General features: G+C 42.1%; 1 protein-coding gene and 1 non-coding gene across 5 annotated transcripts in view; one reads left to right on the forward strand and one right to left on the reverse strand.

The window, feature by feature from the left end:
• The window catches only part of RERE (arginine-glutamic acid dipeptide repeats), a 429369-nt gene that overhangs the window by 248636 nt on the left and 154131 nt on the right, over positions 1-26602 (reverse strand). For 3 of the 4 annotated variants that reach the window (XM_060088919.1, XM_060088918.1, XM_060088917.1), the window contains exon 2: positions 15006-15471. The exons of the other annotated variant lie outside the window; for it this stretch is intronic. In XM_060088919.1, the coding sequence (XP_059944902.1) occupies positions 15006-15327 (322 nt within the window). In that variant the 5' untranslated portion in view covers positions 15328-15471. The remainder of the gene's footprint in view (positions 1-15005; positions 15472-26602) is intronic. 4 annotated transcript variants of the gene reach the window in all.
• Positions 11188-11260, forward strand: TRNAE-UUC (transfer RNA glutamic acid (anticodon UUC)). The gene has a single exon. It is a non-coding gene; the product is annotated as a tRNA-Glu (tRNA).

The raw sequence follows: 26602 nt of genomic DNA on the forward strand, positions 1-26602 counted from the left end.
AAGGCTGTTAGTTTGCTTTACAACCGACCAACGACCAAGACTCCCCAAGACGTATCACACAGCTGTTAGGTAATAACACCCCTGAAGACAGTCATGATTTGTGCTAGTTTATAATGATGACATCTTAACTAATTCACATTCTTTTCTCATTCAGTTTCTATTCAGATTCTTTATAGAGGATACGTACATACACTCTTTCAAAAAGAAAACAGAAATAAACAGAGTTTCAAAGTGTCACCATCCCAGCAAATACCTTATTTTTAAGGTATCATTCTATGCCTCGTAGAGCTTGATAGGAAGCAGAAAAAGTTAAAATTTAATACCTAAATGGTTTCAACAATACAAACAAGTAAAAAAATATGTTTTAACTGGATAAATCAAAGTAAAAAAAATTTTTTAATGCAGCATAAAATAGTAGGTGATGGGGCCTCCCTGGTGGCGCAGTGGTTGAGAGTCCGCCTGTCGATGTAGGGGATACGGGTTCGTGCCCTGGTCCGGGAGGATCCCATGTGCCGCGGAGCGGCTGGGCCCGTGAGCTGTGGCCGCTGGGCCTGCGCGTCCGGAGCCTGTGCTCCGCAACGGGAGAGGCCGCAGCGGTGAGAGGCCCGTGTACCACACACACACACACACAAAAAAAAATAGTAGGTGATGAAAGAAGTTTAAGGATTATGGAAACAGGTAGAACTAGAAGTTGAAGCAGGAAACCCACAGAGCAAAGATCGGCACTATGGCCTATAGGTCAAATCTGACCCATGACCTGTTTTTGTAAGGCCCACAAAGTACAGAATGGTTTTTACATTTTTTTAATGCTTGGAGGAAAAAAAGAATATTTTTTGACGTGAAAATTACATGAAATTCAAATTTCATTGTCCATAAATAAATTTTTACTGGAACACAGCACCTCACTCATTTATATCGTATCTGTCACTGCTTTCATGCCACAAGGGCAGAGCAGTGCAGTTTCAACAGAGACTGTATGGCCTACAGCGAAGCTGAAAATATTTACTCTCTGGCCCTTTACAGAGAGAGTTTGCTGACCACTGCTCTAGAAATGCTAAGTAAGACAAGTAGCTCAGCTGAAAATGTGAAATTACACCATAGAAGACTACCTCGTAAAAGGGTTTTTATTCATTAATGACACATATGCTCAGAAACCTTCTGCTATAAAATGCTCAAGAATTTTTCCAGTGGTTAATATCAAGCATACTGAGCTGAGGATTACAAAATATACCTTTCAGCTCATGCCTACGAGGATAACGAAGTGCCTCTAATACTGCATCTCCAAGTTCCTTGTCACATTCTCCATTTGGGCTGAAAACTCAGCTCATTTTATGACTCTAGATCAAGGATGGAAATATTCCCACATCTGCACCCAAGAACAACACTGTCAGCTGCTCAGAGCACTCCTTCCAAACAGACTACATTCAGCCTCGTTCACCTGGAAGAGGAGATGAAATCCACCTGCCATCTAATGCCGAGGTGATCTCTTCTACTCTTCTCACCTCGTTTGGACTTCTTTACCATTCATTTTTTTAATCATTTTTCTTGTACCTTTTCTTGTGTGAAAACCATGCTGGGAACTCGACATAGAGGACAACAGTGAAATCAAAGTGGAACAGGTATGCTTGCACTCTGCAACCTGTGAACAGGGCATTAACAGGCCAAGTGACATACCATCAATTAAAAAAAAAAAGAAAAGAAAAGAAAAGAAAACTGGCCTTTAAGTCTCTTTATCAAAATACTGATAAGGGGTTCTTGATAAGTCCTGCTCCCTTTTTCAACTTCATATAATGCTTTCAATGAACTAGAAAGATGCAGGTTCTACTGAGACCGAAAGAACGGGGCGGGGGCGGGGGGAAGGGGGGTGCACGTTGTGTTTACCATAATACTGAAACGAACAGCAAGAGGCAAGTGCAATTCAGACTCAGACACACAAATATACAGAACTGGGACCGCGTCGTGACTGACCCACCCGAATGGAGTCCTGAACAGCCAGAGCTCATGTTCAGCAGTAGCTACATTAACGTCAGAGCACAGGTGGTTGAGGGCAGAGTAATGTCCCCTCTCAAAATAACCTTCGCCCGGAATTCCGTGTGGTTTCCACACTTCATTGAGATATTTTTCTGAGCATTTGAACAAGCAAATCAGCTTCCTAGGAAAAGTTTTTGCCTGAGCCCACTCCTGTGTCACAGGATAAGTTCATGAGCTGTTGTCATCACTAGGCAGGCAAACATTCCACTGAACATTTCAAATACCCATAAGGATTACACAGTCCTAAGAAAACAGAACACGAGATCCTAAGAGGGTCAAAGCCCTTCATCTTTGGAGAGGAAGCACGCGTATCTTAGGGTCCCATTGTGTTCAACAGCCTTTCCAGCCAAAGGTGAAACTTTTTTAATTAAAAAAAAAAAAAAAACCAGGCAGCCAACCATAAAAGAGTTGCAGACTTCTATGAATAGTCAAAGAATTAGATAATGTGAGGTCAGAAGCCATTTCCCTTTAGAGTTCTGAAGATGGAGGCTTAGTGACTATAAATATCTCCCATTAGTAGATACATAGCTTTTCAATCTAGGAGGATTAAAAATTAAGTAACCCCAATTTGGTGGTAATTACCTCCTTAAATTGGCACATCTTCCATCCCTGAGAGCATTCAGAATTAAAGAAAGACTTGAGAGAATCAAAAGTATATTAACATTTTGGGGGTTAATAAGAAATCAGGATTTGATATTTTTATTCTTTTTATAGTTAAAAGAATGTGGCTTACAACAATATCCTGTAATTCCAATTTTTCAAAGTAACACTACCTAGGGCCATATTATATGCCTGGTCTCTCTAAAGAAGCCCTGTGTGTATGCGTGTGTACTCATGTAAAGCCCCTGGGGTGGGTACTCTGATCCCCATTTCACTAGTGAAGAAACAAAGGCACAGAGGTTGTCCCTTGCGACCACCCACCTCCCCCATGTGTGAAACTGATTCAGAGGGGCGGTCAAGACTGAAACCTAAGTGAGCTTACGCACAGCACTGAAATATTTAAGGCACTTCATTCATAGGTATGATTTACTTCATCTATGAGAAGCATTAAGTGCTTTGGGAAGGTTTGCGTTAAAAGGTCCCTTAACAATAGAAACCACATATTAAATTTAATTTACTTAATAAGCAAGCCTAAATGTTGAAGATATTACTTTAAAAACAAGACCAATCACAATTCAAAAATCCCTTAAAAGTGACTGTTAAAATTTATTTAATTTATAAAGGGTATAAGATTTGTAAGCTGAACTTTTAAGAAGTAGTGCCATGTATTCTAATTTATAACTTTAACAAACTGAATACCAATTTCTTAAACCAAAGTAAACTTTCTGGATAGTCTTTTCTACATAAAATTTCAGCCTGAGGACCCTGCTCAAGGAAGTCCTTACATCAGCCACTCTGTCCATGTGTTTACTGCCCAGCTCCTAAAGGCAGCTGAGACAATGCTATTCAAGACAGGCTGCCCAAGAAACACAGGGCGAACACTCAAGTGTGGAGTCACCACCCCTGCCTATGCTGATAAACATCTGGGGAAAAAATAACAAAGTGCCTAGAATGTCCTAGGCACTTTTCTAGGTAACCGGGGTACATCAGTGAGCTAAAAGGGAAAAGATCCCTGTCCTTCTGGAGTGGAACAGCAAGGAAAAGACACAAGAGGAATGGAAATGGCGGCATTTAAACCAGGTGTGAAACGTCAAGGGGTAAAGGGACTGTGAGAAGGGGTGAGGCCACAGATCAGAGGTCCTTGGGGGCTGTGGGGTGTCCAGAGGATTTCTGGATGCAGGCTAAAAGTGGGATCCAGGAAACAGGTGAATAGATTACCAGAAAGCTAGATCTCTGAGTTTGAGAATTAATTGTTCATAAAAATGCCTTCAAAGGATTACTGTTTATCCATAACATATACCTGCCATTATCAAGGGTGATTTTCAAATGGCCGCATATAGAACATTTCTGTTTCTTTTGGAATATATAGGTTAAGAATACATTGTGGGGCCTCCCTGGTGGCGCAGTGGTTGAGAGTCCGCCTGCCGATGCAGGGGATACGGGTTCGTGCCCCGGTCTGGGAGGATCCCATATGCCGTGGAGCGGCTGGGCCCGTGAGCCATGGCCGCTGGGCCTGTGCGTCCGGAGCCTGCGCTCCGCAACGGGAGGGGCCACAGCAGTGAGAGGCCCGCATACCGCCAAAAAAAAAAAAAAGAATACATTGTGGTTCACTGTTTCTCATGTAGACACTTCTGCTGTAACACAATATATATGTTGGTGGGAAAACCTCATGTTCTGCAAAAAATGTTTACTAAAAATAAAATACAGGGTAAGGGGCAGCTTACCCAAAACTACTGCAACTCTAAAATCAAATTACCGGTTTTTTTAATATAAATTTATTTATCTATTTATTTTATTTATTTGGTTGCGTTGGGTCTTCGTGGCTGTGAGGGCCTTGCCTAGTTGCAGCGAGCGGGGGTACTCTCGGTTGCGGTGCACGGGCTTCTCATTGCGGTGGCTTCTCTTGCTGTGGAGCACGGGCTCTAGGCACATGGGCTTCAGTAGTTGTGGCTCATGGGCTTAGTTGCTCTGCGGCATGCGGGATCTTCCTGGACCAGGGCTCGAACCCGTGTCCCCTGCATTGGCAGGCGGATTCTTAACCACTGCGCCACCAGGAAAGTCCCCCCCACTTTTTTTTTAAATCAGTAAGTATAACCTCAAGAAATAACACAGCCTAGCCCAAGCAGGCACACAGAGGTGCTGAAAGCTGCCTTAGGGAATATTTAAAATACATAAAAACAGCAGATGCTGACTCAAAGGTACCGAAATAGTGCAGATTAACATGGGGCTTCTGTAAAGGCGAGCAAAAGCAGGCACGTAAGGTGGGGTGCACCTCTCTGGAGAAGGAGCCCCAAGACAGGTGCTCATTTTTTCATTTCACTTTAAAGAGAGATGAAAGGGCTCTCATTGGTGCAACAGCCAAAGTGAAGGTTTAAATTCTCATCTTCTTTTTCTTTTTCTGCTGAACTATAGGCCTATATTATGCCATATAATGCACACTATAACTCCACTTCCTCTATTCACACACCTCTTGCCTAGAAAAGCTGCATATGAACCAGCACAAGTCGCACATTCCACTGACATAGTTCCTCTATTTACCTAGCACATGCATAGCAAAACAAACTATTTATAAATATCCATATGTCGTTAGAAGTTCTCCTTGAATCTGGTGACACAGTGAGAGTCTCCTGATAAAGTGGTACACAGGGAACACATGCCGTTCTCCTGGCCATCTCTCATCTACTTCCCCCACCAAACAGCTCCCGAATTCCACTGAGGGGAATTACTGTAGCTCCACCATGTGCAGTTTTAGGGGGAGCAATAAATCAAGATCTGTCTTTTTTGATCCAAGACACAGACATGCAATTCAAGCTTCACCAACCAAATTTACTCTTCTGAGACTGTGGCTGGAGCTGAGTGACAGCAAGACAGGAAAATGCTGAAGGACACCTATTCCAGTGGTAGCACCCAGATGGAATGGTCAGTAGTTTCTGCTGACCCAGAATCGGAACTTCCCTCGATCAGGCAGGTTTCCACCCATTATGGGTGTTATTCTACCAACAAATTGTTTTTGTGTGTGATGTGGCCAATGTTCCCCAGCTTGCATTAAAAAAACTTGAATGAATACAATATGCTCACATTTATTAGATCACATAAACCATGTATCTTCCCTTTCAGTTGCTGGGGTAAGGTTTCAACGGTAGCCTAAATATTCTGCAACAATTTACCTTGCCCCACTCAGCATACTTCCCGTAATTGTTATGCATTTACCTTTTTAACGATTCTTTATATGTGTCTAGCAAGTGAGAGATAAACAATTTTCAGAAGGAGGCAAGATGTAACTAGGAGTAGGAGAAAGAAAAGGAGCCAATCATTTGCATTTTCTAAGAAATGGGCCTATCCCTTCTTTATCTTTCAACATAACTGTGTTTATTATTTTTATTGTCTTCAGTAGTTTTTGCAAATGTCCATCCATTCTTGGCTTTAACCAATTCTCCCAGGCCTGTGCAGTCTTACAAACTAGCTGTGTGGCCTCTCTGCCCCCATGTGTACTACAGGGAAACAATGACTGATTTGTGTAGAGACTTTGGGGACTAGAAACAACACGTTAAAGCAAGCCCAGTACTGGAAACGAGCAGGTGTTTTAAAACCGGTTAGTTATCATCCATGATTACAGCTCCCTCTCTGCCTCACATCTGTTTATTTGTACCCAAGTTCACAGTTCCTTTTGCAATCAGGCACTTTAGAAGATCCAAATCTTTCCCAGTTGACTGGTCACAATTTAATTCTACAGCCACCTCTATGCCTCCTGAACTACATATGCTGCATTTTATATCAAAATCTCAAGCCATGGGGGATTCCCTGGTGGTGCAGGGGTTAAGAATCCGCCTGCCAACACAGGGGACACGGGTTCGACCCCTGGTCCGGGAAGATCCCACATGCTGCGGAGCAACTAGGCCCGTGCGCCACGACTGAGCCTGTGCTCTAGAGCCTGTGCTCTGCAACAAGAGAAGCCACGGCAATGAGAAGCCCGCGCACCGCAACCAACAGTAGCCCCCGCTCACCGCAACTACAGAAAGCCCGCGCACAGCAACAAAGACCCAACACAGCCATAAATACATACATACATACATACATACATACATAAAATAAATAAATAAACCACACACAACTCTAGCCATGAAAGAGTATCTTCCTTTTCTCCCTTTTTTGGATCTGCCTCAATTCCACTCTGCTGTAAATAAGTGACAGGTATGCTGGGATGCTGATCCTCTCAACCCTCAAGCAATGTGCTCATTTTATATTTGTGCATTAACCTGAAAAAGACCGGGAAGCGCTGGTCTAGATTAGTGATTCTCAAATTTTAATGTGTATGTAAATTACCTTTTGAAAACAAAAATTCTGACCCAGTAGGTCTGGGGTGGAACCTGAGACTGTGCATTTCTAACCAACTCTCATGGGACGCCCACCTGTGGCCAACCTCAGGCACTCTAGCAAGCGTCTGGAGGACATGTCTCACTGTACTTAAGGAACCTTTCCTTATGAAATAGAAAAAGATATGGCTAACTAGTCTCAAAACTCTACCACCTTCCATTCTCTTGGTTAGAATAATTTTAGAAGTTCCTCTTGTTTCTTCTACCCTCATAAAGTAGTAACTTTTTATGTGCTAAAATTTTTTCTTTTACATATATTTAGAATTTGAACAGTTTCCTAATAAACACTTAAAAGGCTATCATTTCTTGAGGCTTGGGAAAAGTTGAAATAGAATTTCAAAAGAAACAGAAAAAATAAAAATTAACGCAATCCACAACTAAAAGTACACATTATAGTGATTAAAAATAAGAAATACATTTTCACAACTATTCCAAGGACACACAACTAAGAGAGCTGAAGTGGTCAGTGAACCTTGGGTCACTCAAACTTGAGTCCATGTAGCAACAAAGCTCTTCCTGCCTGTTATGGGTTGAACTGCATCTCCCCAAAATTCATACCTTCAAGTCCTAACCCTCAGTGCCTCAAAATGTGTCCTTCCTTGGAAAACCAATCACTGCAGACGTAACTAGTTAGAATGAGGTAGGGCCCTACTCCAGTGACTGATGTCTATATAAAAAGGAGAAATTTGGTGAGACACAAAAACAGGCACACAAAGAGAATGCCCTGTGAAGTCTGCAGTTATGCTAGCACAAGTCCAGGAACTATCAGAAGCTAGGAGAGGCCTGGAATAGACAGATTCTTCCCTTGCACCTTCAGCAGGAGCATGACCCTACCGAGGCCTTGATCTCGAACTTGTAGCCTACAAAACTGTGAGACAATTGATTTCTGTTGTTTAAGCTACTCAGTTTGTGGTACTTTATTATGACAGCCCTTGCAAACTCATGCACGGCCTCACTGTGCTTCTTCCCAGATTAAAAAAAATCTAAAGATGACTGTGGAGATAGGCAATCATATCACAGTCTGGTGTGCCATGTGAAGATTTTGGACTTTGTCCTACTAGCAAATGGGATCCACTGAAAGGCTCTAAGGAGGTTAATATTAGATTTATTAAGTGCAAACGAACTTGTAAACAAGTCAAACCACTATCATCCCTAAAGGTTCCTTTATGCCAGAATTCATGTTTCTTGTTACACAAAAAATATTCTCACAATCATCAGAAAAACTCATGCCCCCTCCCAAATAAGAATGCCTCAAGAAGACACCTTCACTTTCATGTCACTTCTACCTAAAATTCTTCTACATATAAAAGCCATGGATAAAAAGTTGCAGATCAAATGAGCTTTTATTTTCTCCTAAAATGTATGTCCTGGAACACCAAATGCCAGAGTTTTGTTCACCTTTGTTTTAGAAAGGAAATGTTTATCTGTGTGATTGCAGTAGATAAGCTTTCAATTATTCAGAAAATCAAGATTCTGAAACCAAATTCAGCCTCTTAACTGGTCGAAGACCAACCCCTCAGTGAAGAATCAGCAGCTAAATGTTAGGACAGACCATTTGTTAAAATGCTGGTAACTCCCTTCCCTCCTTAAATAGAAACTTGAACCAAAGGGAGACTATACAGTTTTTAAAGTTTCACGTTTTAACTTTCCTTTTTCCTTTTAAGTAAATTTCTCACTGAAGTATAACAGACATACAGCAAACTGCAAAGCATGATAAATTCTCACAAAGTGAACAAATCCATGTAACCAGCACTATCACCACAAAACAGAACATGACCAGACCCAAAAGTCCCCTTCACGCTCTGTTCCAGACACCAGCGCCCCATCAGTGTAACTGCTATCCTGACTTCAAAACACCAAAGAATAGTTTTACCTGTTTTTTAACTTCATATAAAAGGAATCATACAGTATTATACTCTTTTGTGTCCACTCAATATTATGCTTTGATTAATAGTCTCCTTTTAACTTCAATAGTCCATGGGTGTGTGTGTGTGTGTGTGTGTGTGTGTGTGTGTGTGTGTGTGTGTTGTGTGTGTGTGTGTGTGTGTGTAAAATCTTAATTCAAATTAGATCCCCAGGTTTCATTTTGTTTAGATTTTTCCAGCTTAGATTCCATTTGCATCAAAAGGAATTAACATCTCAATGTTCAATATGAAATCAATTCTAGTTTCTAGGTCCTTTATCAGTTCAAGTCCCCAGTTCCAAACAATAAGGAAAATTTGCAAATAAAAGGGGGAAGTGTTTTATTTCACCTAAGATTTCATAAACCACAAACTTAAATGTTCGTCTTTTATAAGTAAAGCTTATCTTCATGAAAAATTTCACTCTTTGTTTATGAAAGCAGAAGAACCAGAGATATAACAAACTTGAAAATTCTGAGTCTTGGATTTTTTTTCCTCCTCTCTTGTATGTAGGTTTCTTTTATTCTACGAATATGTCTAGGGTAAATGGGAGAACCAAAAATTATCAGTTGAAATGACAGAATACAAAAAACAGAGAACCAGCTTAGTAAGCACATTTTAAAAAACACTTTCCTTATCGAAATAGCAAGCAAAAGTGACCTGACGAAGTGAAAAAATATCTCTCAGTGATTTGAATTTAATTTTTTTGACTCTTTTACCTGATCAAGAATAAAGGAATCACAGTATCTAACTGGAAATAGTGAATATCCTATTGGTGGGAATGTAAATTGGAAAGCAGCATGGGAGTTTCTCCAAAAATTAAAAATATGACTACCATTTGATCCAGAATTCCACCTCTGGGTATATATCTGAAGGAAATAAAATCACTATCTGGAAGAGATATCTGTACCCCTAGGTTCACTGCAGCATTATTTACAATAGCCAAGACCCGGAAGCAATCTAAGGGTCCACTGATGGATGAAGGAATAAAGAAAATGCACAGGTACACAACAGAACATTATTCAGCCACTAAAAAAAAAGAAGGAAATCCTGCTGCTTACAAGAACACGGATGAACCCTGAGGGTATCATGCTAAGTGAAAAAGTCAGACAGAGAAATACTGTATGATCTCACTTAGATGTGGGATCTAAGAAAACCAAACTCAGAAACGGAGAAGAGATTAGTGGTTGCCACAGGTGTGGAGGTGGGGGATAGGGGTAGGGGAAATGGGTGAAGGCAGTCAAAGGGTACAAACTTCCAGTTATAAGATGAATAAGTTCTGGGGATATAATGTACAGCACGGTGATTATAGTTAAGAATACTGCCGTGTATATTTGAAAGTTGCTAAGAGGGCTTCCCTGGTGGCACCGTGGTTGAGAATCTGCCTGCTAATGCAGGGGACACGAGTTCAAGCCCTGGTCTGGGAGGATCCCACATACCGCAGAGCAACTAGGCCCGTGAGCCACAACTACTGAGCCTGCGCGTCTGGAGCCTGTGCTCCGCAACGGGAGAGGCCGCGATAGTGAGAGGCCCGTGCACCGCGATGAAGAGTGGCCCCTGCTTGCCACAACTAGAGAAAGCCCTCGCAGAGAAACGAAGACCCAACACAGCAAAAATAAATAAATAAAGTTAATAAACTCCTACCCCCAACATCTTCTTTAAAAAAAAAAAAAGAAAGAAAAGAAAGTTGCTAAGAGAATAGATTTTAAAAGTTCACACCACCCACACCCACACACCCACACACAAGACTGTAATTTTGGGTTGTAATGGATGTATTAATTAACCTCATTGTGGTATAATCATTTTGCATTATATACATATATAAAATAACTATGTTATACATCTTAAGTTTAATGTCATGTGTCAATTATATCTCAATAAAGCTAGGGAAAAGAAAAAGAAGCAGAAAGAAATTTATATGCCACCCACAGCAAATTTTAGAAATCAATACTTTATGCTAAAGAGGCCCATAAGGGAAATCTGGCTGCACACAGCTGTGTAATGAATCAATTTGTTACCGTGACAGTCATCTCAAAAGTAGAGTAACGGTTGATAGACAACAAAGAAGTCAGATTAGACACAGATGCAAAATATAAACAGAGCTCCACAAGGTTTTTGTTTTGGTTTTTATTTTATAACAAGTCTGTTAAATCATCCATTGGGAAATAAATGATTCAAGATGGACTTCCAGAAGCATTATTCTAACTTTGACATCATTTATCAGTCAATATATTTTTGAAAAAAATTTTCAGAAACTTATTTATTCAACAAATACTGGGAGTTCCCTGGTGGTCCAGTGGTTAGGACTTGGCGCTTTCACTGCCGTGGGCCCAGGTTCAATCCCTGGTCGGGGAACTAAGATCCCGCAAGCCAAGCAGCGAGGCCAAAAACAAAACTAACAAACAAACAAACAAATGCAAACAAATATTATGGAATACACACTATGTGTACACTATTGTAGGTTCCAGGAATTCAGTGGTAAGCAAAAACAGAGTTGCTGCCTTTATGGAAGAGAGACACAGCTATTAATCCTAAAATAGTAACAGAAATAAATAGAAAATTATTACTGTTATAAGTGCTAGAAGAAAAGATACACGATGCCAGGACAGTAGCCATTAAGGAAATCTAGAAAACGTGGGAGGGGAAAGGCAATGACACTGGAATGGGAGAAATGAAGAAAGGAGAGCAGTTAAGTATGTCTCTGTGTGTTGTGGGGAAGGGGCGGTGGGGGTGTGTGTGGGGGGGGGGCAACAGCACGTGCAAAGACCCCAAGGCAGGAGGTAACACGGGCACTGTAACTAAAAGTCCATCACGCCGAGCCTCTAAGGGCAAAATAAAGGTAACTCCAGAGATGACGAGCAGGAACAAAAGAGAACTGGTTGTAACCAGGCATGAGGTTAAACCTTAGCTAGTGACAAATTCTAAATACCCGATTTCTCAATAAAACCTCATTCTTCTCAGACCAAATAATCATAGGCCTGTCCCCCTAGGACAAGGAAGTATAGTTATATAATAGTCTATTTTTATCCTCACGGTATCACTCACTGCTAGGCTCATTCTTAATGACATTTTGGGGGTATTTGTAATTTATACTTAATTTGAGTATTAAAACCAATTCAGAAAAGGAAAAAGAAAAAAATTAATTTGTGTTCTACATCCTAAAGAAACAAATGAGAATAACAATAATACACTGAAGAAATCCCTTATGATGCTCCATAAAGTCCCTACTGAAACACTTAAGATACAACTAACCACAGAGAATCTCTGCAATTGGGTGAGGATAATGGTTTTTCATCACTAACAGAAGATGTTACTGTAGTACTTTGCACCAAGAAAGAGAAAGACCAAAAAGAAAGACGAAGGAAAGAAAAGAATCAAGTCCCACCTGGGAATCTAACCACAGTACCCTACTTCTGATTCTTCAGATTAGATAAACTTAAAGAATAGGCACTATTTTAAAATCCTCCATTGAGAAAGAAGCTATTTGGAGAAGTCATTTAGCTTCGAATGCATAACTGCAAAAGAAATGAAACCACTGAGAAGGTCAGAAACAGTCTCCTCACCGAAGAGTAAGACTCTTACTTACTCCTACTTACTCTTTTTTTTTTTTTTTTGCGGTACGCGGGCCTCTCACTGTCGCGGCCTCTCCCGTTGTGGAGCACAGGCTCTGGACGCGCAGGCTCAGCGGCCATGGCTCACGGGCCCAGCCGCTCCGCGGCACGTGGGATCTTCCCGGACTGGGGCATGATCCCGTGTCCCCTGCATCGGCAGGCGGACTCCCAACCGCTGCGCCACCAGGGAAGCCCACTCCTACTTACTCTTACAGACTGGCAGGACCTGGCAGGACGCAAACCCCAGGCCACGGCTGTCAGCCACCCAAGCACAAGATGCACCTCACAGGAAGTAGTTATGCTCTGAGTGCCAAAGAAAACTTTCATAGCCATTTTTGGTTGTCGTACATCCTTTATAGCATATTTAGCTTCCAGAGAGGCTGTATCTTTTTCACATTTCACAAAGGTCCTCAGATTTACTGAAACAACGTCTGCCTCCCTGAGTACACAGTTCTTCCCCAAAACAAGAACCTGCTGTTTTGAAAATAAGCCATTAGCAACCTTCTTCCACAGAGTCTTCTAAGCACCAAGCAGGAAGGATTTCCTTTCATCCTGCAGAATATGCAATATGAATGTGCAACAGTTCTCAAACTAGTTTCCTCAAAAATGGTTTTTCTTAGGGAGATACTCAGCAGAAACAGGATGCCACAGGCCCATAATGGGAAAAACAACATTTTTTTTTTTCAACGCTAAAGAGGTTTCCTTAACTGCAGGACTTCTCAGAGTCATTAACTATGACTCTCTCATATGAGGGACAGTACGTGCAGCATTTCCCACATGTTCTGACTACAAATATTTTGAGGAAGCATCCCCACTGACACAGCAGTAACATTCCACTGAGAAAGGCTGGCATTTAGTACTGCACAAGGCAGCCAGACTTTTGACAGTGATCCAAAAGATCATAGTATAGTACCACACTGAATTGTTATGTATCAAGGGAAAAGGCTAACAAATAAGATCTTTCCTTATTTTTAAGTTATCATCCTGTAATCTATAGCTAAAGGAGTTAACCCACTCTGTTCCTTTCTCATGATCTAGAACTACACAGGTTCATAGCAAGCAATCTGTGGTAGGTCTTCAGTGGCTAAGAAAATCTGACTATCCAGCATCTAAGTCTGAATCAAAGATCCTGATAGTACTGTAACCTACACATTACCACATCTCTATAGCACAGCTCCAACTTCCCCCAAACCTCAACTTTGATAATTTTATACCGCATAAATATCTTCTCAGTTAATCATCAACCAAAACATAGTTGTGAATACAAGCTTATCTGTGTAATTTCTAATATTGATTATTTTTTGACATTCAAAACTAATTCCTGGGCTTCCCTGGTGGCGCAGTGGTTGAGAGTCTGCCTGCCGATGCAGGGGACACGGGTTCGTGCCCCGGTCCAGGAAGATACCACATGCCGCGGAGCGGCTGGGCCCGTGAGCCATGGCCACTGAGCCTGCGCATCCGGAGCCTGTGCTCTGCAACGGGAGAGGCCACAACAGTGAGAGGCCCGCGTACCACAAAAAAAAAAGAATTCCTTTGTGGGGAAAAAACCCAATACTTTATGTAAAGTTGAGCACAGTTACAGTACTGCTCAGCAAAACAACTGTACCAGGTTAATGACATAATGTCTTTAATCTCCCGCTCCTGGAAAAATATCAAACTGAGAGGCTTTTAATCTGTTAATTACATCTCATGAAATTCACATCATTCCTCAGCACTGTACGTAATTCAAACAAAATGATTGTAGCTAGTTTTACTGACTTCGGTAAGAAAAGTACCGAATACACACAATACGTCATATGGAAAAGGAAGGTTCTGCTGGTGTCCAACAGGTTCTGAATCGCTTGCTTCCCTGAATCTCATCTGAAAGCTGGGTCTGCCTCTCTCTCTCTCTCTGAATAACTGCTATAAATAACCTCAATCTACTGAGTGAACACAGTACCTTTCCTGGAAAACAGAGCAGGTTAGTTGGCTTCATCTATTATCACTGATTAGAGACCCTGAAGATCAATACTTTGGAAAAGAAGGTCATCAGGAGGAATAAACCTCAGTCTGAAGGCCATTAAAAACACCTTCTAGTTTCTGGTCACTCCTGCAGCCAACATAAAACGTCCTGTTCCCAAGAATTTTAAGGTTTGCTTGTCCCCCTGTGTACTCCATTCTGCAGGGTCTCAACACAGCCTAATCGGTGTTGAAGACAAAAGGCAAGGAGGAAGCGGAAAGAGGAAAACTGCTGGGCAGGCAGTGAAGCGCGAGAACGAGCAGCAGAAGACAAGGAAATAACAGCAGGCTCGCCGACCAGGACAGGAGGCGAGTGGAGGCGGGCCCGGCGAAGGACGAGCAGACCCAGCTGACCAAAGCTGGCAGCTGCTTGCCACCTGCAGTTTTCCTGCCCCAAACCACTACCCGCTCTTCTGGGTTCCACGCCTGCCTGGAACGAGCTGACATCATTTCTCTACCACAAACACTGGAAAGACCCAAAGGCGCCTCACCTCCTGGTCTGTAGACGACATCATCCTCCGTGATGTAAGACGTTATCTCCCCGGTGTCCGTCCTTTCGTAACGAGATTTTTTTTTCGGGGGCTTCTTCTTGCTCTTCTTCGTGGACTCCTCCGTGGTGGCACTATTGTCATTGTCCTCATCTTCGCTGTGATCACTCTCGGCGTAATTTCTGGCTCCTCCTTCCAAGGTACAGCTCCTGCGTGGCCTTGAGTTCTCACTCTCTCGCGCCTTGTCTCTCTTCTCTCGCTCTCGGTCCCGATCTCGGTCCCGGTCCTTCTCTTTCTCTTTGTCTTTGTCTTTATCAGCTGTCATGATTCGCCACGTGCCTTCTTCTGTCCTCTCACGGCTGGGCCTCCGTGAAAGGTAGACAGTAAGCCTGGGCTTCAGTCTTCTGAATTTCTCACTCAATTCCAGGGAAAATCCGACCACTCCAACAACCCCAACGTTTCAAAAATGCTAGGAGAGGAAAGAGAGAGCGAAATTGATTTTCCTTTAACATTTTTTCGTATTTCCTTCCTAAAATAACGTTTTGTTAAATGACTCACTTACTCATGCTTTAGCAACTAAAACTTCTCACTAGCAATAGGAAAAAAGGTAGGACAAGTGATATCAAATTTAAATATAAACAGTTTTGGGCCTCAACTAGCATGTGGTTTAGGATTTTCGATCACACCAATAATGAAAAATGTCTGAATGCGTAAGGGTAAACTATGCTTTCTGTATACAAATTGTTTTCTCTAACTTTTAAAGGAAAAAGTAAAGTGTACCCTAGTAAACAACATATAATGGGTACAAGTATACAAAAGGGGCTTCATAACCCATAACATTAATTTAAAAGGGAAAGAACCTGTAGTTAAAATTATTTCCACCTGCAAAAAAAAAAGTAATTTGGATAGCCTTGGAAAATGTCTCAGGATGTCTCACAGTGCATTATCTTCTGAAGACTCTTTCTAGCCACTTCTCCAAATTTCCAGAGCTCCTCTCAAGAATAAACATAAGAGCTGACTCAAATAAAAGTGACAACCTCAAAGCAAGATTCCTTTGCCTTCAATTACAATTTTTTACATCTTCTAAGTCTACTTACTATTCTAGTTATTTTCCAGGAAAAATGGTTTCTCGAAAGATATCTCTGTCTTAAGAAAATATAACAGTTTCCAAAAACAACCTTCCATCTTTAGGGAATATTAGGTGGTTTATACATTCTTCCAAATTTCCACTGTTAATGGTTTCCCTAATAAATTTCTCCCCAGAACTAAACCCCAAAAGGAAAGTCTGAAGGTTTTAAGAATGTATAATGAGAAGAGTAAACCCCAGGCTCCAACCCAACACAATTCTTATAAAAAATTTTAAATAAAACTTTTATTTACATGTCAGTTTTGGAACAGTCATAATAACCAGTAATTTATCTTTTGCAATCTTTTATCATCCTTCCCAATATCTCATTTTTTCAACAATCTGTACCAAACATTATCTACGTGCCAGGGGTTCAGAACTAAAGACACCATGAGGGAACACCTCGTGGTCCTCGCCCGCAATGCTCTAATGCAAAAAGAGGAGACACTGATATAGGAGGACCATCTCTTGCTCATGCTATGAGGGCCAGATAGGAAACAACACATGCAAAGAAACAAAAAATTGGTCCTCTCTACTCAGACAACGACAAACAAGTCAGTTTGTAATTACATGCCTCAGACGCAGAGAAAATTCTTTTTGGTCATGCCAAAACCATAAAAATTATCATATACTCTCTCCAAAGCTCTTAGGTCAAACTTGATACCAGAAAAGACCTCCACATAAGCACTTCGAATATCCTTAGGCATTCAGGAAAATTTTTAAAATGTTAACAACAACTTCTCGGTGAGAAAACAATGAAGGAGCAATAATGCCAACAATCTATAAGCAAAGTCAGAAGGATGAAAGCATGTAGCACAAACCTAAATTGCTTCCTTTTACATAGGAAATTGCACTTTCAGATAGGATTTCAATTTTCTAAACATATTTCCAGAAAATGAAAAATTATTCTAGTGTCTGCAAAAGTTCTGCTTCGATGAATCATCTGCTAAACAGACAGTAATAAACTCCCAAGTCCCTGTAGGCCACCAGTGTTAGCAATTGAAAATACACAGAGACATATTACTTTCTCCATCTGGCTTAAGTTTAGAGCCTGAACAAGTCAATCATACAAGAAAGAAAACCATCAGTTACTACAGTTGTTAAAACATTCCTCTTTGACACTGAAAACAAACCAAGGCCTCCTGGGAATCTAAAAAGAACAAGAAGCTTAGACTGAAAGCCTCTCAGATGCAGTTCAGGACAGACATACTTCAGATAAGTTCAAGAAAAAAACTCATTCTCCCTAGGGTTAACAAGATAACTGCTCCAGAAAAATGTGTAAAAATATTATTTCCTCACTTAAAAAAAGGGAAAAAAAACCAGTAAGTCCAAATTGTACATTCAACATTACTCCCTACAAAATCATATACTGTATTTCTATTTATAAAAAAATTTGAGTTGTTTCTGCCAGGAGTTAGCAAGAAAAATTCAATAATCAACAGAGAAACCATCCACAAAATGAAATCCTCTACGTGTGTGTGTGCGCGCGTGTATCCAACCCTCAGATAACCAAGAATATTGATAATCCAAAGCAAAAGTTAATCCAACTACCATTTACATTTGGCTATAAAATAAAGCTCAGTGGGGATATATTCTTTTCCTCTGTACTTACCACACTAATCATAATTTTTTGAGCCTCATTATAAAATGACCAACATGCAACAATAATACAACATTTGAGGAAAGGGACCCAGATGGCACCGGGAAGGGTAGCTGCCGCTTCAGTACGCTAGAAATGATCTACACAGTAGACAATACAACGGCATCTTTAAAACAGCAAGGGGTTTACAAAGCAGGTCCCTGCCATGATCTCATTAGATTCTCTCTGTCTACAACTCAGTGATGTGAACCAGACAGAAGTCACCACTCCCACTTTTCAGGCTACAGGAGGAGAACTAAGAAGAGATCATCTGCCCGTGAGTGAGTCTAAAGCAGGTCTCCCAAAGGTGAACCCCATCTGACCTGATTCCAACCTGCTGCTCAGGTTATAATCTGTATCTTCACAGGTGCCAACCTTTCCTACATGTATCCTTGCTGATAATTTGCACAGACAGTTTTAGGAAACACACTCACTTTAACCTCTCCCCGCAAAACAAGAGGTACTTTTCTCCAGTACGACAGACAAGAATATTGAAAATATCTTGTCGATCCACTACTCAACCCAGTTAAACAGGAAACATGGCAAAAGATACTTTAATAATTAATTAAAGGAATAATCGAATCTAAAACATTTCAGATTCAAAACAATCTTCATCTATTCATCGAACAAACGTCTACTGAATGCCCACAATGTGCGGTGTGCTAGTTACTGCCCTAGGTATGGGGAAAACAGCAGAGAACCACATACAAACATCCCTGTCCTTGTGGAACTGATGTTCCAGGAAATGAAGAAAGATACACACACACACACACACACACACACACACACACACACACACACACACTATATTAAAAGATCTTACATGGGGAGTCCAATGGGGACAAGGGAGTATAAGAGGATTGCAATTTTAAATGATGGTCAGGGAAGGCCTCACTGAGGTGGCTTTGTCCCAAGTAAAAGTGAGTACAGAGGAAACACGGAGACCATTCCAGCAGAGGGGAAAGTAGGTGCAAATGTCCAGAGGCAGCAGTGATTCAGTTACATTCAAGACACGGGAGGCCAGAGGGGCTGATGTGACACGAGGAAGAGGACTGATTTTTTAAAAAACGAACGTATAGTCCTCTCACTAGTTTCCAGAGTCATCAGATTGCACTTCATCGTTTTATCTTGATAAAATTTGGTAGGCTAGCTTCGTTTCATTGTGATCTAATCAGGGTCAAAGGCATTTAACAGAGTCAAGGATACAGAACTGTTCTTTATTACTTCAGGTTACTTAACCCTCTACACAAACACTGTCTGCCTCTTCAAAGTGAAGCCAACAACCACCTACAAACACCTTACACTACTTAACAGAACTGATTTGGATAAAGTACTAAAATTTCGGTCAAGCTCAGGGTCCACACCTCATTTAAGAACACCATTTCTTGTCACTATTTAAGCACTCCCAGGAGGTGTGGGCCCTTGATAGAACTGCAAGAAGACTGGGCTCAGAAGCCAAGATCCAAGTTCTTGGCACTGCCAGGGCTAGTGCCTTAGGCAGGTCACTCTACCTCTCTGAGTCAGTTTCAATGCTGTAAAACAGGGATAATAACTAGCTACTTCACAGAGCTGCTGTGAGAATTAAGTATATGTATACGTGTGAATGCACTTACAGATTGCAAAGTGCTTTATAAATGTAAACTATCAATAATATATACCTAGATCAGTCATGACTACATTGTCTACTACATCAGATAATGCCAAATAGTGTATTGTGCTATGCAAGATATAAACATAGCCAAACATCATCCTTACCCTCAAGAATTTATTATTACCCACTAGGGAGGAGGGGGAATCCTATTACACGAGTAAGAAATAAATCATGGAAAACTGACTACAAATGAAGTAAAAATTTTAAAATATCTCCTCTTGGATCGTGTAAAATCCACTTATTAACAAAAACTTGCTCCTCCCTCCTGAGTTCCCAGTCCCTGAGTTCTGTTGCTCAAGCCAGATTCTGGAGGATGCTTGACTCTCACATCAAATGCAGTCAGTGAAGTCCAATGAATTCTTCCTCATTCAACCACAGCAAGAAATGCTTACGTCTGTCAAATACCAACCACACACTAGGCATTTTGCTCAGCTCTCAGGGTCTACCAATCTCCTCCTGAATAACTCTGTAATTTGTCCACTGCTCCAGCTCAAGCAGAAAGTGCCTATTTCCAGCCATCATCATCCTTCACACAGATGAACACAACTGCCTTCTAACTGGTCTCTGTGACTATAAACTTTTGTTTTTGCTTTCCTTCCAATTCGTCCTCCAACACAGCCAGCCAAGCATCTGACCCTCCACCACTTTTTTTTTTCTTAACAGCTTGAGATACACTTCACACACCACACAATTCACCACGTACAGTACGATTCACTGTCCCCCATTCCTCTCCAAAGATTACAGACCTTCCTGTCCTGACTGCCCCTTCACCACTCCAGCCCCACCTCCACCCTTCCCGTGTGTCCAGCTGTGCCCTCCCCTGTGTCGGGCTAACCTCTACTTACCCTTAGGGCCCTCGGGCATTCCTGCTGCCAGACTCCAGGAAGGCTCCCAGACCCACCCAAAGTCCAGGCCCGCACTGTTCCCCCTCCTGCCTGTAAAGTGGCCCTCACTGATCCCACTACTCGTATCTGCTGTTAACTTGTGTAGCTCCTCCACTAACCAACAAGGACCATGACTACAGTATAATATTCGCTAGAACAACTCCTACCGATGCAATTTCCTCTCTGTGTCGAATCCACTAGAGGTTTTGTCCTCATTATCATTTGACCATTCAGCACCCTCTGACAGGGCTGACCACACACCCTCCTTCTGGAAAGGCTCTTATCCTTTGGCCTTCCTGGCACTGTCATCTCCTGGGTCTATTTAACTGTTCCTCCACCTCTAGTATTGGACCAGCTAATGGGGGAGCTCTTCAGGCACTATCCGGAGCCATCCTTCCTCATCTTCGTTGACCTCCTACGTGTCCGTCAGGCCCCAGGTACCACGTCCACACAGGCGATCCACAAATGCACGTGTCTACCAAACTTCTCCTGCAGAGCCAGATGCCTCTGAAAACTGCCCCCACCTGAAGTCTCCTCTTGGATGTCTCAAAGGCACCTCAACATATCAAAACAAGGGCACACTCTGGCCCCAAATGGCCTCTCTCGTGACTGGTGCCGCTGCCCATCCTGTCAAGCAAGCTGGACACCTAAGCCACATGTTTAGTGCCTCCTCTCTTTCACCCCATCATCAACAAACCATGTCACAGTTACCTTATAAATTTCTCTCAAATACACCTACCTGAGAACACGTCCAACACCACAACCTTAGTCAAAAGCTACTAGTGTGGCTTTCCTGGACCACTTCAATTGGCTTCTCTCCAAATCCACTCCTCTGAATCCTCATAATTCTCTTTACAGACTGCAGCCAGGGCTCTCCTTTCAAAAGGCTAATGTGATTATGTCAATCCTTACCTTAAAATACTCAGTGACTTGTCACTTCTGTTAACTAAAAACCCAAATCCTAACCATGACCTACAACGCCCTTATCTTTCTATGTGGCCTCACCCCCGCCTCCCTCCCACACTCCGTGCCCAACCACACCGACCTTCCCTCTGCCCCGTGAACACACGCCCTCCTACCTGGAGTAAGACTTAGCTCGTGCTCCCCCTTCCGTCGTGATGCTCATCTCCTCTCCTGGCCTAGGTACCTCCTATTCTTCCTTCAGGTCACAGCTCAACAGGAACCTCCTCAAGATGTCCTTTCTTGTCCAAAAGGACTAGGTTAAATCCCTTTGTAATGCTCTCTACAACCGTAACTTCACATTTATTTGTGTGATTTGATTAACATCTGTCTCCACCTCTAAGCTAGAAGCTCCATGAAGGGCTGACCCTGACTCTCTTTGCCCTGTGTTGTATTCTCAGATCCAAACTCACTGCCTGGCGCATACAGACGAACAAGAAATTACTCTTCCCTGCCCTCCCTCTCACACATAAGCTGGATCAATCAAGAGGGTATTATGATGAGACTTTTATTTGGGAAGGAAAATAGTTCATGCGTAAATAACTGAGGGGGTGCCTGAGCTGGCCTGCACACCATGGACAGGGTCGGGGGAGCACAAAGGAGGAGAGAGCATTCCAGGTGCAAGTGCAGTAACAACAGTGACTGATTAAACCCTTGTCCTGCATGGCAAATACAGAGTAAAACTAGTAGGAAGTAAGCTAAAGTAGAGGGGGGAACGGATAATGGAGGCTCCTAAAATAATAAAGCAGCTAATACTCACTGAGCACTTAACATGAGCTAATAAGCATTTTACACGTTAATTCATTTAATCTTCACTATAATGAGAGCGAGTATATAATTTATCGTCCAAACCGGGACACATCTGAGAGCAAAAACATTAATAATTGCTCAGGAAAAACATGAAACCAGGTCACATGATCATCCTAACTGTAACTCTTTTCAGTAGATGCTGTTGCTGTGTACAGTTTCCCTGCAAAAGCAAGCCCCGAGAGGCTGAGCAAGGAGACCAAAACTCACACAGTGTGTATTTCGGTAGACCCAAATCACACAGCTCTGTGTTAGACCCAGGACACTGACTCAGAGCCTATACTCTTAACCACAGGCTATACTGCCTTCAATCACACAGCCTTAAGAGCCAAGTTAGCCAATACAGTTGCTAAGCAAACGGTGTTACTGCAGGCTCTTAGGATGAAAGTAGGATTTGGGGAAACATCCATCCCGTCTGGCACAAGATATTTTCCAACAAGAGCTGTTAGTGCCATTCCCAACTAGCTTGCTTTCAAATCCACTATCTCTGAAAGCCTAAATCAGGAACCAAGGTCCTCAAGAACTTCCGCCTTTGCCATTTCTACATTTATTATGTCTCAATAAATGCTTTAGCCTTCTCCCTTCGGAACAAAATGGGATGGTCCAAGAGTGGAAGACCTAAGTGAGCTACCCACTGCGCTGGGCCCCACCTGCAAGACAAGCAGCTGCAGCCAGGCAGGCAACAGAACACCCAGGAAGCATGCGACAGCTGAGCGACTTGCTTTCTCAGTAAAATCAATGTTCTTTCCCTGTTCCCTTTCATACCAACAGCCTGGGAATGAAAATGTACTGACTTCTGCTCTGGAAAGGGAAATGTCACTCTAACACTTGTTACTCCCGGATAAGAACTCATAAACAGCAACCTGCTGCACAGAACACCTCAAAACAGGCTGGAGAATCACTGACAGAGATGCAAGGTAACTCTGAAACATGGGGTCAGCGAGTATATAGGAACCCATGTAGAGGTCAGAGTGCTTCATCTGAAACGGATGTGGTACTGGGCGTTCTCCCACCTGAACAAATCCAGCCGTTTATAAGCAAACGGTTACACATGTACCTCCAAAGATTCTCTGCATTGGGGCTTAATAAATATTTAAACTCAATCAGTTTAATTAGTCAACGTTTAAATACTCATTCCTGGAACACATGTCTTATTGAGACAACCTAAATAACCGAGATGGGACCCATTAGTCAAATTCAGAGAGCAGCCTCTGTGGTATCAAAACAGAAGGAGGGGGGCTTCCCTGGTGGTGCAGTGGTTGAGAGTCCACCTGCCGATGCAGGGGACACGGGTTCGTGCCCCGGTCCGGGAAGATCCCACATGCCGTGGAGCGGCTGGGCCCGTGAGCCATGGCCGCTGAGCCTGCGCGTCTGGAGCCTGCGCTCCGCAACGGCAGAGGCCACAACAGTGTGAGGCCCGCGTACCGCCAAAAAAAAAAACAAACAAACAAAAAAACAGAAGGAGGGAAAGAATGAACGCACCTTAATCACAAGTGGGTGTAATGCTTAGAGCAGCACTTCCTCAACTGCTTGAGAAGCTCTGGGAAAAAAGAGAGAACTAAGATTGGCGGACTCTGACAAATATCTTAATTTCTTCCAAAAAGACATAATAACAACAAAACATACTACCTGCAAAAGGTGGGGAAAGTACCCAGGATAGCAAAACTCCAGGTTACAATCAACAGCTCAATTAAAATTAAATAACAAACAACACATAACCTTTTTATTTGGAGTAGGAGTAAGGAATTCCCAAAGATGAGATGCCCAAGGAGGTTCCCCAGCACCCCCCAAAATCAAAAATCCTCCTTTTCTTTAAAGAACACACAAATCCACTGACACGAGCAATTGCTTTTCTATACTGTTAAAATGTGAAGATTTTCGCAATTACATACGAAATTTTTTTGCCTTGCAAGTTGCCTATAGTTGTGTCTCTTCTACTAAGTAGTTAAGAAAAATTCACTGCTCACTTTAAACCAGGGCTTCTCAACCGCAGCACAACTAACATTCTGAGCCAGATTTGGGTGGGGCGGTTTGGGGGGAGGCCTGTCCTGTGCATTATCCCTGGTCTCTACTCACAAAGATTCTAGTAGCACAACCCACTGCTCCAATGACGACAACATAAAAGTATCTCCAGGTCTTCTCTGGTGGTGCAGTGGTTAAGAATCCACCTGCCAATGCAGGGGACACGGGTTTGAGCCCTGATCCGGGAAGATCCCACATGCCGCGGAGCAACTAAGCCCGTGCGCCACACCTACTGAGCCTGCGCTCTAGAGCCCGCAAGCCACAACTACTGAGCCCTCGCGCCTCAGCTACTGAATCCCGCACGCCTAGAGCCCATGCTCCGCAACAAGAGAAGCCACCACAATGAGAAGCCCACGCACCGCAATGAAGAGTAGCCCCCACTCACCGTAGCGTGCAGCAATGAAGACCCAACACAGCCCAAAATAAATAAATTAAATTAAATAAATAAAACATTAAAAAAAAATCTCCAGATACTGCCACATAGCCTCTGGGGAGCAAAGTTGTTCACAGTTGAGAACCACTGCTTTAAACGAATAAAACTGCTTGTCTATCACAGAGATTTCAAAGGATTAAGCATCTGTGTTGCTTTATTCAAAATTATGCTTGACCAGTATGGAATCCATAAAGCTAACACCATTACGAAAACTATATAATGTGGCATGTTCTTCATTCTCTGAAATATATTGGATTAACTCAAAACACTACCTGAAATAGTAATTACACAGATGTGTGAAGCTGAATTAGGAAAACAGAAGTAAATATTCTGAAAATCTTGATGTTTCCTGGCAAGCTCTGAAGGTGATCAGGAGTAATGTTACTCAGTGGTGACCTGTTCTAGTCCTGGAGCCAAGTGGATGCTTCTGTTATCACACGACTAACTGAGAAAACCTGGTGTCCACAATGCCAAGAACAAGGGAAACCAAATGCCTACAAGACCAAAACCCTGGTGTGAAAGGGGAAAGAACTCCTGAACTCACTCTCCCAAAGCATGGCCAGAGATAGAAAACCAAATGTAGAAAAGATAAATATAAAACTCAAGCATGTATGGACACCAAGCAGGGGGAAAGGGGAGGGGGGGTGTAAAAAAAAAAAAACCAACTCAAGCAGACAGATAAGTAAAATATGGTATACCCATAAAATAGAACATTATTCAACAATAACAAGGAATGAAATACTGATACATGTTACAACATGGATAAGCCTGGGAAGCATTATCTTACGTGAAAAATGCCAGTCACAAAAGACCACATATGGTATGATCCCATTTATATTAAATGCCCAGAAAAGACAAATCCATAGAGACAGAAAGCAGATTGGTGGTTGCCTGGGGGTGGAGGGTGCTGGGGTGCTATAGTTATGCATTTCATTTGGGGATGATATAAATGTTCTAGAATTGATTATGGTGATGCTTGCATATATCTGTGAAAATATTAAAAGTCACTAAATTGTACACTTAAAATGGGTAAATTATGTGATATGCAAATTATATTTCAATAAAGCTGTTACAGCACAAACACACACAAACAGCAACATTACAAACTAATAAGGAAAAGCTCAAGCTTTGCTACAGTTAAAAAAAAATGCATCTGGCTATAAAATTCACAAGGACAAGCTCTACCTCCACAATTCTGAAAAACCACCTTAGTTAATTAAACACATAGGAGAAGTTTTATTTCATGTCACATTAAGAATGAAAGAGAACCTTCCTTGGACCACAGTAATCTTTAATATGCAGGAACACTTGGTCAGGCTTACTACCTCTGCACAACATGTTCCAAAGCAGATAAATTGGACAGGGTTTATTTCAGTCTGCAGAGATCCAAGATTCAAAGTTAATTTGCAACCATGGCACGTAAGGTCTCAACAGCTGATGAAAGGAAATGACAGGGTGGATTTTATACTTAACACAGTTACACTTCACACATATATGAAAAACCAAAAGCATTCATAATACACTTCTAATCCATGGGTACAAATTATATCAAGGGAAAAAACCCGCAAAACTCACCGGAGCAGTCCTTCTAAAAACACTCAGAATCTGAGTCTTAGATGAAAAGGAAAAGTAGCTCTGACGAAAAGCATAAATCTAAGCCAAAACTCAACTTGCCATTTTCTCTGAGCTATTCCAACTGGGTATGATGCTCTCTAGGTTGACCAGATGTATTACACTGCCATCTTTGTTAACCTGACGTCATTCAAATAGAAAAGCAAAAGAGCCACTAGAATTATTAAATTCAAGATGCCAAGAACTAGCAAGTGACCAGGGAGGGTGGGAGTACAGGGAGTCCCACGGCCTGGACCACAACACTGAACTGCTGTAGTTGTGACACTGGTCATCAAATAAACTCCAATGTCCTGAGCAAAGTCGCTGTCAATTCCTCCATTAATTCAGCAAATATTTATTTAGCACCTACTAGGTGCCAAGCACTGCCCCAGGAGCTACAGATACATGCATGACCAGAATACACACAATCTCTAACCTCAGAGAGCTTCCAGTATAGTAGGGGAGGG

The sequence above is a fragment of the Mesoplodon densirostris genome, chromosome 2 (genome assembly GCF_025265405.1).
Source record: "Mesoplodon densirostris isolate mMesDen1 chromosome 2, mMesDen1 primary haplotype, whole genome shotgun sequence".
In the NCBI taxonomy this organism is placed as follows: domain Eukaryota; kingdom Metazoa; phylum Chordata; class Mammalia; order Artiodactyla; family Ziphiidae; genus Mesoplodon; species Mesoplodon densirostris.